This window comes from Elgaria multicarinata, chromosome 3 (assembly GCF_023053635.1).
Source record: "Elgaria multicarinata webbii isolate HBS135686 ecotype San Diego chromosome 3, rElgMul1.1.pri, whole genome shotgun sequence".
In the NCBI taxonomy this organism is placed as follows: domain Eukaryota; kingdom Metazoa; phylum Chordata; class Lepidosauria; order Squamata; family Anguidae; genus Elgaria; species Elgaria multicarinata.
In genome coordinates this window covers 20,357,836-20,371,359 of record NC_086173.1, presented here as the reverse complement: position 1 = coordinate 20,371,359, position 13,524 = coordinate 20,357,836, and the positions used below count along the sequence as shown (strand labels likewise).

General features: G+C 45.2%; 1 protein-coding gene across 5 annotated transcripts in view; it reads right to left on the bottom strand.

Annotated features, from left to right (window-relative positions):
* The window catches only part of CXXC1 (CXXC finger protein 1), a 32,012-nt gene that overhangs the window by 16,473 nt on the left and 2,015 nt on the right, over positions 1-13,524 (bottom strand). The window contains exons 3-8 of one of the 5 annotated variants that reach the window (XM_063119551.1): positions 11,268-11,368; positions 10,501-10,643; positions 6,118-6,276; positions 5,926-5,952; positions 4,480-4,629; positions 948-1,055 (exon numbers count right to left, since the gene is read on the bottom strand). In XM_063119551.1, coding sequence (XP_062975621.1) covers positions 948-1,055; positions 4,480-4,629; positions 5,926-5,952; positions 6,118-6,276; positions 10,501-10,643; positions 11,268-11,368 — 688 coding nt within the window. The remainder of the gene's footprint in view (positions 1-947; positions 1,056-4,479; positions 4,630-5,925; positions 5,953-6,117; positions 6,277-10,500; positions 10,644-11,267; positions 11,369-13,524) is intronic. The other 4 variants (XM_063119552.1, XM_063119554.1, XM_063119553.1 and 1 more) reach the window with 4 other exon arrangements.

Sequence of the window (13,524 nt, the reverse complement as noted above, 5' to 3'; positions counted from 1 at the left end):
GTCTTCAGAGCTGCCTTAAAATCACAGAGGGAGTTAATATTACGAATCTCCTCCGGCAGGCCGTTCCATAATCCAGGGGCGACGGAAGAAAAGGTCCTCTAGGAAACTGATGTCAGTCTAGTCTTGGTTGTTCTCAGAGGACCTGAGTGTGCGGGGTGGACTGTATGGGAGAAGACGATCCCTCAAGTAATGAGTTTGTTAGTGAGCAGAAATATGGACTTCACAGAGCTCCAAAATGCTGCTAAGAGTCCTATGTAGCCTAACACAGTGAGTAGATTTTAGCAAGCTCTAGCTGACAAGAGTAGACCTCCTTCCCTGGATGGGCCTCTCATAGTTGTGTCATCCTTTTCTCATAGAGTCTTATCTCTAGATGAGCTGGGAGGTTTTCACTCCTAATAAGGCACTAGAAAAGGCAATTAATTTCCCAAGTTTCGATGCTTTGGGAACTCTCCTGCTTCTTCTGAGAGGGGTCGGGGGGATGCAGCCTGAGCCTGTCAGCTCCTGAGAGAGAGGCAGGTACCTAGCAGAGAAGCCTATAAGATCTAATGCACAGACTTTGTGATTTGGCTTCGTTTCATGAGGAACCATGCAACCAGCTTGGAGAATCAGCTGTGGCTCAAAGTGACGGCTTCCATCTATTATGGGGCCCCCAATAGATACCAGCTCTGAGAGCTCAATTAGCTGGAAGTACATGCTAACTTCCTTTGCGTGTATATATTATGCATCCATTTGCTATCAATAAACCGTCATCTTTTTGCAGAAGTGGCTTGTTCCATCTTGATAACCAAAAGGACCTGACGGGTGACTTGGACCCGGCAGAACCAGAACCCAACTCAATACACATGGCGTAACTTAGAAAGGATTCCACCTTCAGGACAAGGCCTGGCCACTAAAAGCCAACCAGCCTCAGGGTGTGATCTAGGCAAGGTGCCATTCCGGGACGGTACCTTTTTCTCGGACTTCTTCTCCCTCCGCTTGACGTGCTTCACCTTCACAGCTCGCTTCCGCAACACGGGATCGAGTGAGGGCAAGTCGTCCGTGTCGCTAAGCCACGGCTAAGAGGAGGGAAAAAGAGAAATCAGAGGGGGGAGCCTGAATACAGAAGCCTAGAGCTGAGCTACAGCCACCTCTGGGACAAGGCTCTTAAGAACAGCCAAACGGCACAGAAAAGAGAAAAAAACCAGGGTTGCGTCCAGTTCACCCCAAGGAAGAATTATGCACATTCTAAACGTTCACAGCCCTTGCCAGTATCGAGTTTTGTGGGGGCACCACTTTGACAAGGGAGTTAAGAGGTGCCAGAGGCCAACCCTCTACAACCCAGCCTCCACCACAGGGCCTACTGCAAACTGCACTGTCACAGACACCACTCAGCCTTACACCTAATGATAAGGGTTTCCTAGAAAATTTTCTTAAGTAAATTAGGTTAATTTGCACAAGCATCTGTATCAGGATTTTTTTCAGCTTGCATCGGAAAAACAATCTCATGCCCTAGTGCAATCTAATTGAGCATGTTTATTTCACTTGTATTTACTCAACAAAGCTTGAAAAAAGGACCCTTTATCATTTTTTGGTCCCAATACACCAAAAGTATTTGACCTGAAATATTTGAGGGGAGGGGGAATTAAAGTATTCTTAACATGATTTAAGGAAGTGAGGCAGGTGGCTGCCACAGCTTTCTCCGCTGTGGCACCCCGGCTGTGGAACAAGCTCCCCAGAGAGGTCCACCTGGCACCTACACTGTACTCCTTTCATCGCCAGCTGAAGACCTTTTTATTCTCTCAGTATTTTAACGCTTAATTTTAACTTAAATTTAAATTTTACTGTTCTAACTCTGTATTTTAGTCTTATATCAATTTCTGCTGCGTGGTTTTATCCTGGTTGTGCTTTTTATAATGTATTTTGTATTTGTGTTTTTAGACTGTTGGTTGCTTTATTATGGTTTTAATTTTTGTGAACCGCCCAGAGAGCTTCAGCTATTGGGCGGTATAAAAATGTAATAAATAAATAAATACTATATGTAAAAATGTTTGTTGGAATTATTGTAAAAATGTAAATGCAAGGGGGTTGCACCCAATGCTGACATTCCACCAGCAGACTGGATTTCCCATTTCCTGCCTTCTATGTGCACCCCAAATCTACTCCAAGGGTAGACTGGAGGCCCCTCCAGAACAGGTTTTGAGCTTACAACTCATCCTGTTGTAAGAGTGGATGTCCGCTCGTGCGAGGGATGGATCAAACCCAATAGCATGAACGTCCCTTCCATTGTTTATATTGAAAATAAAAACAAAGGTACTGAAAGCTGCTGAAACACTGACAGAGTTTAACAACCCAAAGAACCGTGCATAATATGCTGACAATGACTCATCTACAGCTTCGAAAGTGAAAAGAGGGCCTTCTCGGTGGCTGCCCCAGTGCTTTGGAACTCTCTTCCCAGGGCTCCTTCCTTGATGTGCTTTCAGAGGCAGGCAAAACCTTTTTTGTTCTGGCAGGCCTTCGGGGAATAGCCTGGACCTCCATCTATGCTAAGGACTTTTAAAATTGTCGTGTATTTTAAATGTTTAAATATTGGAACATATTTAATATATTTTTAACTTTTATATATTTCTATTCATAGGTTTTAAATGTATATGTTTTGAATTTTGTAATGCCGCCTTGAGGCCCAGCATTGGGCAAAAGGCGGGATACAAATAAATAAATAAATATCATCATCATCATGATCATCATCCAGCCTAAGACTGTATTTGCACTTTTCTTTTTTCTAAAGCTTTTAGAACAGCCTTCCTCAACCTGGGGCGCTCCAGAAGTGTTGGACTGCATCTCCCAGAATGCCCCTGGCTGGGGCATTCTGGGAGTTGTAGTCCAACACATCTGGAGCACCCCAGGTTGAGGAAGGCTGTTTTAGAACTTGATTTTGATCTTACTTTTTTTACAGTTAGTTTTACTCTACCCTGTGCCTGTTTGGTGCATCCTCTTCCCCTTCTTATTGTTCTATTATGACTCTATTAGAATGTAAGCCTATGCGGCAGGGTTTTGCTATTTTATTGTTTTACTCCGTACAGCACCATGTACACTGATGGTGCTATATAAATAAATAAATAAATAAATAATAGGCATCTGTTCATCGTTATGAATGAACTGATGAAATGGATTCCGTCATGCAGCAAAATAAATGGTCACAGCCCTCTTTTCATCCTGGGATTGGCAACAGGGGAAGTGAGCAGATCTGGCACAGGAACCATCAGCTGCTGACTGTTACGCTGCAGATTAACCGCATCACACCATCTCAGATCGAGTGCAGAATTGAGTGAACCTCCTGCTTTGGAGGCCACCAAAAACAGCTTTGCACAGCATTGCTCCACATGGCAAGGACAGGCTAAAAAGCAGCTGTCACATGCCTATCTGCAAGTCTCTGCCTAGCAACTAGCTGAGCAGCAGAACATTGCTGAATCTTCACAAACATTCTAACTGCTGGGGGTAGGGGTCAGCAAAAGAACATAAATGACTCTTCTATTGTCAAAGTGCCAAATTTGGCTAATACTGTATGTCATTGTTTACTAGTGGAATTATGAAGTATTTTTTCCGCAGCAAAATAAAGCAGTGGAAAATTATCCACCACCACCACCACCCGCATCTTTGCAGGAAGACCCATGTGCTGTTAGCAATGGGTGCTGGGCAAGCAAAGAGGCTAACGGCTAAGAACCTGACTTGGAAGAGGGATAGAGATAGTCAGTTGAAAAGCAAAGATTTGAGAGAAGAGAGTACTGGAGAACTTAGAAGTCAGAGGGAAAGAGAAGGAAGTGAAGAAACAAGGTGAGCCAAGACAGAAAAGATGGCTTGCGGGAAAAGCTCAAGATACAGGGCTGTAGGGATAACTGAAAGTGGACAAGCAGGGTAAAAGCTGAGGGACTTCATCAAATCTTATATTGGCCTGATTTTCACTTAACATCTACCCATGGGTTGACCTAACCATGGGTAGTTGAGACTACCCGGGTGCGAGCAAGCAGACCCACTAGCCACTTCCGTTTTGTCTCCACTTTGCCAAACCCAGGGACCGTGTGGTGTTCCATGGTATTCGAACTCAAGTTGTTGAGGGAGAATCAACCCAGAGCTTTAACCCATGGTTTGTTGTTGGGTTAAAACTCTGGGCTGTTTCTCCCTCAACAACCCAGAGTGCCAGGTTTGGACATCATGAAGCAGGGGTGTTCGTGGGTTGTTTAGCAACGAGGAAATGGCCAGTGGTCGAGAGCCAGGCTCCCGTGCAATCTTTGACTACCCAGGGGTAATCGTTATGTGCAAATCGGGTCAATTATATGAAGTATTTAGCCAAATGTTTGGGCACAGAAGAAGAGATTATGCAGGAGGGCGGAGAGGAACCCAGAATACACACTGTCCTACAACAGAGTTTGCCTACCCAAGTGTTCCCCTGCCAACATGACAGAGGAATCCCAAGGGAATGGGGTGTCCACCACAGGGTCTCACCAGGTTCTGTTCATCGAAGGCCCCTGAGCAAAGCTCCTGATACAAATCGGGATCTATGTGCAGATCATCATCCGACAGAGGCTCAGGTGTGGCAGCCGATTCTAGCTGTTCCTTTAGCAGCTGCAGATCATCCTCCCGCCCCCGTAACATCTATTGAGCATTTAGGGAAGAGTGGGGAGTGGAGGGGCAGGGAGAAAGCAGTGAGAGAGAAAGAAAGGAGAAAGAAGAGAGAAAGGAGAAAGAGAGAGAGGAAAGCATTAAAGAAGCCATCTCTCTGGCTTCGTAAGCACAAGGCACTGAAAACAGCACAACCACACCCCTCTCTTCCTGAGCACAGCGGTGGCGAGTTGAGAAAATGGGGCTCACTGAACACCAAGCAGCAAAGCGTGAGAAGCAGAGAGAACCCCAACACCCACTTATTTCCCAAAAATCATGAGCAGAGGAGGAAAAAGTTCAGAGACGGTTCAAAGAAGCGGGACTAAGTGGCCCAGAAAAACCTGCAGCTAAAAACTGGGCTCTCAGGTGCCCAGGCCTCTCAACGCCAACCCACTAAAGATCAGGCTGGGCCTACACGTGCAGCAGAACGCGATGGGGAAAGTGGTGGTAAAATGGACTGGAACCCTTCAGACAAAAGCTGAGGCTGGGATCTCCAACATGGAGGCAAGAATCTCTTGGTGTCTGTCAGGCACCCTGCCTCTCCTGATTTTTTATTTTATTTAAGGTTTTTTTTAAATTATAATTTTATTTTTAAAAATGGGAAGATGGTTTGATGCAAAAGGCAGTGCCATCCTCAAGCACCATCTCAATGGGGTGGTTTTGTATTTTGGAGCTCAGCCCTCAGAGCAATGCCTTCCACTTCGGTTACTGAGCAAGTTCCTTTTCTTCTAGCCTCATCAGTTTGCCTCCTGGGAAATGAGTGTTTTGTGACCGGCCATGCCCAACATGGTAGCCATTTTATGAATGGGCAAGTCCCCCACATGGCAGTTATTTTGTGAGAGTGCCCATGACACTCCCTCAAAATTCCAAATTTGCCCACCGACCCCAAAAGATTGGAGACTGGCATGAAGGATATCATTTTTGGATGCTCCCTTACATTGGAGGGGGAGGGGGAGAAAAACAAACTCCCTGCACGTAAAAAACTAGCACAACAGACGAGAAACTTTCCCCCTGATATGCTAGTTTTCTTCTGGTGGGTTTTTTTTTAAATGTGTACACATGGCACACTCCATCTGCTGCCTGAAAGAATACTATCTATTCAACCACTTGTGGGCTTTCACTACCTCATTTTGCTGCAGGTATAAACCAGGCCTCTTTCTGCTCCCCTAGCTAGGGAAAAAAAATCCCAGGAGTCCCAACTTAACACTCATCTATTATTTATTTATTTTCAATCCTGAGTTTTAAATTAAAAAAAAAGAAAAAAAAACTGGAGGGAAAAAGGAAACTTACCGAAGCTGGAAAATATTTATAGGACTCCTAGGAAGAAAAGAACGGGAAAAAAAAAATCACGTGTGAGCTACACACAAATCAACAGCTTCAATTTGAGGTGGCTGCCACTGTGGCGTGGAGCAGCCAAGGAAGTGCCCCGCAGAGAAAACATGCAAGGATCTCCGGGCAGCAGGCGCCCACCGGAACACTCACCCGAGCCCGAACCTGGCACTGCCTCAGGCGGCACTTCTGCCGGATTTTGTTGGGCCCTCCAAATTTCTTCATGTCACGGCAGAAGTCGCACTGCCCGCAATCCTCCGTGCGCCGACAGGCCTCGCATTCGCCACACATGCGCGCCGAGCGCTTGATCTGCTACAGACGAAGGAAGCGGAGACAAGGGGCGAGAAATTGAGTCGCCGGTCTCCACGGGGTTGTACCTAATGCTGCCCCCTGACCTCAAACTCTCCAGTTCCTTAAAACAGCAAGAATACATAAAGCACCGATCCAGACGAATGGTGAGGGATTATACATCTCGCCACTAGCACTGGGTTATCCATCATGGTGCCCGTTGGTATCAATGTGCCCATGGACACCTCTCTTGCCATCCATCAAGCTCCTTCTCCTTCCTCATTTTTATTTTATGTTTTCAAACTGGGAGGATGGTATGAGGCAAAGTGAATCACCCCTTTCCCCTCTTTCTTTATTTGGGTCCAAAAGAATGGTGCTGTGTCTTGGAGCTCTTCTCCCAGGCATTTTAACAGAAGTTTAACAGCATGTAACAACGTTAAGTTTGTTTGGATACTGTTCTTTTACACTGTTGTTTTAATGTTTCTGATGGCTTTTTAGATTTTGTATACTTTTTAATGTTTACCAATTTTAACTGTTGTAAACCGCCCAGAGAGCTTCAGCTATGGGGCGGTATATAAATGTAATAAATTAATTAATTAAAATAAATAAACCCACCTCTGCCTTGTACTTAGCATCTTGGGTAAGTTACTTTTCATTTAATCTCACCAGTTTGCCTTCTGGGAAATGAATGGATGGCCAAGCCTACTAGGGCAGCCATTCTGTGAGCGCATCTGTAACTTTCAAAATTCCAAATATGCCCATGAGCCCAAAATGGTCAGGAAGGGGACGGGGGGAGGCTGTTTAGCCACTTTGTAGGTTAAAACTGGCATCCTGAGTTAACCACGATAGACAGCAGAGAGAACCAATGAAAATGGTGCAACAGTGCACCCCTGGGATGAAGATGGGCTCCTTCATTCTGAGCAGCGTTAATATGTATCTCTCTCTTTTAATGCTTACAGGAAGTAGCAACATCTGGATATATCTATCTGCCATTAAATGAAGCTTCTTGGGAAGAATTCCCTACTCACCTCTTGCCATCCTCAAAACATCTGCCTAAATTTATTTCTTTTTAAAGCATCTCACCTCATGATTTCCAAAAGATTTTCAAGCCTGAATATCATCAAACCTCTGGGAGTGGTTGCAGAGCAGCTACCAAGAGCATCTTGCTATGCATTCTCACCATTTGAATGCAGCACAGAGGTCACCGCCAAGAGACTGAGCTGCTACGGCCTTGGAGAGAAGCAATTTTGCTTTTGGGCCAGGCATGGATGGGGGAATCCCTTTCAGCCCGAAGGCCAATTTCAATTTTGGAGAAGCTCTTGGGGGCTGGATTCCAGGGGTGGATGGGGCCAAAGTCAAAAGGGGCAACTAAACCTTAGGAGAGCCATTTCATTTTTTTGAAATGGGGGTTGGTGGACACCAAATGACTGGCAAACAGGGGGCATGGTGAACTGGGGAACCCCAGAGCGCCAGATTCCTACCTAGGAGGACCAGATTTGGCCCACGAACTGGAGGTTCCCCACCCCTGGAGTAGGGAGTGGCACACCAAGGCCCGCACAGCTCAGTGGGCCACAGCAAAGAGGCAGGGGGGGGGGGGGGAAAACACTTCGTATGTCGAATGTCAACGTTCCTGCCCCTGATATCTCTCATTACTTACTGTCTGTGATTTTATTGCTTTTAATGTTTATACTGTTTTAAGTATGGTTGTAAGCCGCCGTGGGAGGGCTCCTGCCTTGTTTTAAATAAAAAAAATAGAAGTTAAGAAGGCGCTCGAGTAGATACGATATACAGGGTTTTAAGCAGGAATAGATTAGGGAGCTGTATTGTCTCATTTTGCCTAATCAATCGATCACAGCTTTGGCATTTATAGATTTTATGCTGCACCTTATTCAGCAAAGAAACATTTGTTTCATATCTATTGGGCTCTGCAACATCTCTTTAATAAGGGTTTGTCTAAATCTGCTACTTGCTGGCAGTGCAATGCAGCTAACGCTTATTTTAAACATATGTTTTGGCAAGTTCTAGTTGTTGCTTATTTTTGGGAGGAGGTTATTATACAAATACATTTTCTACTGGATCAGTTTTAAATATGTACATGCTTTTTTAAAATTATGTACCTGCTACATAAAAATTTACAAATTGTCAGGATAAATGGATCCTCTACATCCTTTTGAAATATCTGCTCAGAAGTAAATCCCACTAAGTTCAGTGGGGCTTTCTCCCAGGGAAGTAAAAATAGGATTGCAGCCTTAATTGCAGGCCTACCCACATGAATTTTAAGATGCTGTGATTGTTAATTTAATATTGTATTGGTTTTATATGCTCTTTTAACTAATTTCATGTATTATATTGTGTTTGGTGTTGTTCCCCGCCTCGATCCAGAGGGAGAGGCAGGTAATAAATAAATAAATAAATAAATTATTATTATTATTAATCTGCCTATTGCTTTTCTTTTCTTTTTAACATACATGTGTAAACAGAATCTATGGATTTCATTGCCAAGGATGCTGTGAAAATTAAGGGTACAAGAAAGTTTTAGTCCAGGCAGTTGTGGAAATACATTCAAGTTGCAATTATCTATGACCAAAATGTTAAGGCTATCAGATGGTGGGAATATATAATAGACAGCACCATATTATTTTGTATGTTTTCATTTACAATATCTGACAGTACATCCAGGGCCACCATCGTCCATTGGGAGAGAGCTATCGCTGCAGATAAGCATTGCTTGCTTAATTCTGGAACCCGATTTTCCCATCACGCTGTTACCACATCTCAGTTCTATCCAAAAAATGTTAGTCCAGAGAAATATCGACAGAGGAGCAGGAAGGGGAGAGAGAAGAAAACATTCAGCAGAGCAGCTGTTTAAATCTGCTTCTTTAAAATACATTATATCTGCTGCTTCAATTCCTGTGCTGCTGTTTGTCATATTTTTAGATTTGTTGCATTGTAATTTTATTGATTGGTTTTATTACTTGTTGTTTTTATGCTTTCAATTTTGTAAACTACTTTGTGGTATTTTCACCAGTATATGAAGAACAACAGTCAACTGGAATGCATTATCCAAGCAGTCCAACTACAGGAGTCAAAGCGAACTCTAAAACTGTACAACCATGACAGTCAAAACCCCACAAATGCTGATGTAGCTTGTATTGTACAAATGTTGTATGAATAGATAACCTCAGCTTTGAATAAATGATACAGAGGATACCAGAGAGGTGATGTTTGCCCTGTCCTGGATGGGGTTGCACTCTCCCTAAAGGATCAGGTCCATAGTCTGGGGGTGCTCTTGGATCCAGAACTGTCACTTGAGGCACAGGTGAACTCAGTGGCAAAGAGCACCTTTTATCAGCTTAGGCTGATATACCAACTGCACCCTTATCTGGACAGAGATAGCCTAGCTACAGTTATCCCTGCTCTGATCACCTCTCGTTTTGATTACTGCAATGCGTTATATGTGAGGCTGCCTTTAAAAACGGTCCAGAAACTTCAACTGGTACAAAACAGGGCAGCAAGGTTACTAACAGGGACTTGGTGTTTTAAATTTGTAATTTTGCATTGCTGCTGTTTTTATCTGGTTGAGCTTTTATATTGTATTTTATATTATGGTTTTATACTGTTGTTTTATACTCTGAATGGTTTTAATTTTTGTGAACCGCCCAGAGAGCTCCGGCTATTGGGTGGTATAGAAATGTAATAAATAAATAAATAAAATAAAATAAAATAGGAAGGCCAAAACAAAACATGAAGATGTTTAGGAAATGAGACATAAAGACTGAAGATCATAGCTGATCTCTTATGAGGAGGCACTGATCTGAATATGCAGCTAAGTAGGTTTGTTATTGGGATGTGTTCCTATTGGGTGGCAAAAACCCATTGGAGTCTGAAGTGCCTCTTACAGCAAAAACACCAAATGAACATCTCTAACTAATGGCTACACTCTGCATGTAAGTTGTTGTTGAGGACCTGTTCGCAGTCCTGTGGCCTTCTAAAATAATTCCACCTTCATACTGCCCTTCAAGAACAGGCATTCTTGATGGACTTTGAAGAAGCAGAAACTGGGCAAGGTATTTACCTGTACTACATGGAACAGTCAGAGCATGACTGTTGGGACTAGGCAGTTGCCCCAGAGTTCAAGAGGATGCTTAGAACCCAACAGCTCAACTCATATACCAGCATTCTGGAATTAGAAAACCATGCCCTGCACTGGTGAATGAACTCTCTCACTTATCAATGCCAAAATCTTACTTTTGAGCTACGACTCTGCTCTAAGGCCAGTTCCTGGGCCTTCGCACGCAACTCATCCTTCTCGGCACGCTCCCGCTCACCCTCACGGTCTTTCTCCTTGGACTTTTTATGCCTGTACCGGATCTCAAGTGTTGGGTCTCTCTCTATAGGACAGAAAGAGGAATAAGTTAAAATACCCACAGGTTTCAAGTGTTGGTGTAGAAAGTGGTCTGAATGTACTAGCTGATCTACTTCTGCCTCTGAAGCGAAGCCAGTAGTTTTACAGGATCTTTGGAGGAAGAGCTGGATAAAATCCTATCAAATAAACAAACAACTCCAGTGGTACCCCAACAGATGAGAATCAAAGTGTGCCCTCTCCAACTAGAAGTATATCAGCAGGGAACAAATATAATTTACATAAGCGATCCATTTTGTCTGCCAATTTAGACAAAAATATGGAAAGCACCAAGCTTAATATCAAACGATTATTCTTAAAACATTTTTACAAAAAAGTTCTGTTGCAATAAACCTTGTGATACAAAATCAGAGATGACAAGAGTTTGGGTTTCTTTTTACTTGCATTTCCATTACTGACCCTGGAGCATTTCTGACAACCTATTTTCAAACACCAGTGACAGTCCAAAATGTAGAGTTTTGCTTTGTAAATAAAACCCAGGGATTTCCAGGCATGCTATCTAAATGATGCAAACACAGGTGCTTCTTAGGGCCTTTGCTCAGATTTATGGGGCCTACCTGCAATCCCATCACCATCTGGTTCTTAAACTCACCTCGGCATTGCATGCAGTACCACTCCCGAATGGCCTTTGCCATCTTCTCAGTAATATTAATGCAATGACCATGGAACCATTCATTGCAGTGATCACAGCCTCTGGGGTGGAAAGAAAGAGAGAGAAGGATGACGATCCTCTAGACAGGGATTTACTGCACTTGGTTATCAGGAGAAGATTTCTAGACAGGCAGCCCTTAGAAAGCACAGAGTCCTCCATCCCAGGATGAGGAGCAGAAGAAAGATTAGAATCTACTAGTAAATCATAGATCTTCCATCTCTATCACCAGGAAACCACTCCATCTTGGAGCAGGCCTTGAAGGTTTGCACCTGGTGTTGGGCCAGAGAGACAGATTGGGGATGCTGCTGGTATACCGCCCACCCTGCTGCCCGGCATCCTCCCTGACTGAGCTGGCAGAGGCAGTCTCGAGTGTAGTGTTGGAGGAACCCAGGACGGTGGTTCTGGGCGACTTCAACTTTCATGCTGAGGCTGTCTCTGGGGCTCCGGCTCGGGACTTTATGGCCTCCATGACAACCATTGGGCTGTCTCAGTTTGTCATTGGCCCAACACATAAAGCAGGGCATACCCTTGATTTGGTTTTTGCTCCAAGCTGTGAGATGGGTAGTCTGAAGATTGGGGGGGGGGGGTCCAAGTAACCCCATTGTCATGGTCAGACCATTTCTTGGTGAGATTTGAACTCACGGCGTTACTATCCTCCAGCAAGGGTGAGGGACCCATTCGGATGGTCCGTCCCAGGAGACTGATGGAATCCAATGGATTTCTGAATACTCTTGGGGATTTTCCAGTGGAGAGAGCTGGTGATCCAGCCGAGGCCCTAGCCTCACTGTGGAATGGTGAGATGCGGAGGGCCATCGACTTGATCGCACCTGAGTGCCCTCTCCAGTCCTGTAGAGCCCGCTCTGCTCCTTGGTATACTAAGGAGTTGCAGTCAATGAAACAGGCTGGACGTCGGCTGGAGCTCAAATGGCGCAAGACTCGAAGCAAAGATGACCGAGCACGCTGTAGAGCGCATAATCATGCCTATTGCGTGGCAGTGCGGGCAGCAAAGAAGGCTTATTTTGCTGCCTCCATTGCGTCCTCGAGTAGCCGTCCAGCGGAGCTCTTCCGGGTGGTCAGGGGGCTGCTAACATCCTCCCCAGCAAATGGGGCCCTGGCTCCGTCAAGGACCCGCTGTGACCTTTTTGCATCACACTTTGAGGACAAGATCGCTTCTCTCCGCAGCGAGCTTGACGTTGTTTTTAGTGCAGCTCCAGTTGAGGTGTCCGATGCCACCATCTGCCCAATTTTGTGGGATCAGTTCCAGTTATTGTGGCCTGATGATGTGGACAAGGTGCTTGCAGCAGTGCGGCCGACCACTTGCCCTCTCGATCCCTGTCCCTCCTGTCTTATAAAAGCAAGCCGAGGGGGTCTGACTGGGTGGGTCCAGGGGGTGATAAATGCTTCTCTCCGGGAAGGGGTGGTCCCTGCTGTCCTTAAGGAGGCAGTAGTGCGACCACTCCTGAAGCAGCCCACCCTGGACCCGATGGTATTAGGCAACTACCGCCCAGTTGCTAACACTCCTTTTTTAGGGAAGGTACTTGAGAGGGTTGTGGCGGAGCAACTGCAGGCACTCTTGGAGGATACTGATTATCTAGATCCATTCCAGTCTGGGTTCCGATCTGGTTACGGGACTGAATCAGCCTTAGTCGCCCTGATGGATGACCTTTATCGAGAGAGCGACAGGGGGAATGCAACCCTGTTAATCCTGCTCGATCTCTCAGCGGCTTTTGATACCATCGACCATGGTATCCTCCTGGATCGACTCCGTGGGATGGGCATCGGAGGCACTGTTTTACAGTGGTTCCGGTCCTACCTACGGGGTCGTTTTCAGAGAGTAGCATTGGGTGACCAGTCCTCGGCCTCCTGGCAATTGAGCTATGGAGTGCCGCAGGGCACCATCTTGTCCCCAATGTTATTTAACATCTATATGAAGCCGTTGGGAGCGGTCATTAGGGGATTTGGAGCTAAATGCATCAATACGCTGATGACACGCAGCTCTATCTCCCTGTGACAACTGAATCAGGTGAGGCTGTTCAAGTCCTGGACCAGTGCCTAGACTCAGTAATGGGCTGGATGAGGGCCAATAAACTGAGACTGAATTCTGGTAAGACGGAAGCCCTGTGGGTGAGTGGTTCCCAAGTCTGGGAGACAGGCTCATTGCCTGTTCTGGATGGGGTTGCTCTGCCTCTGAAAGAAC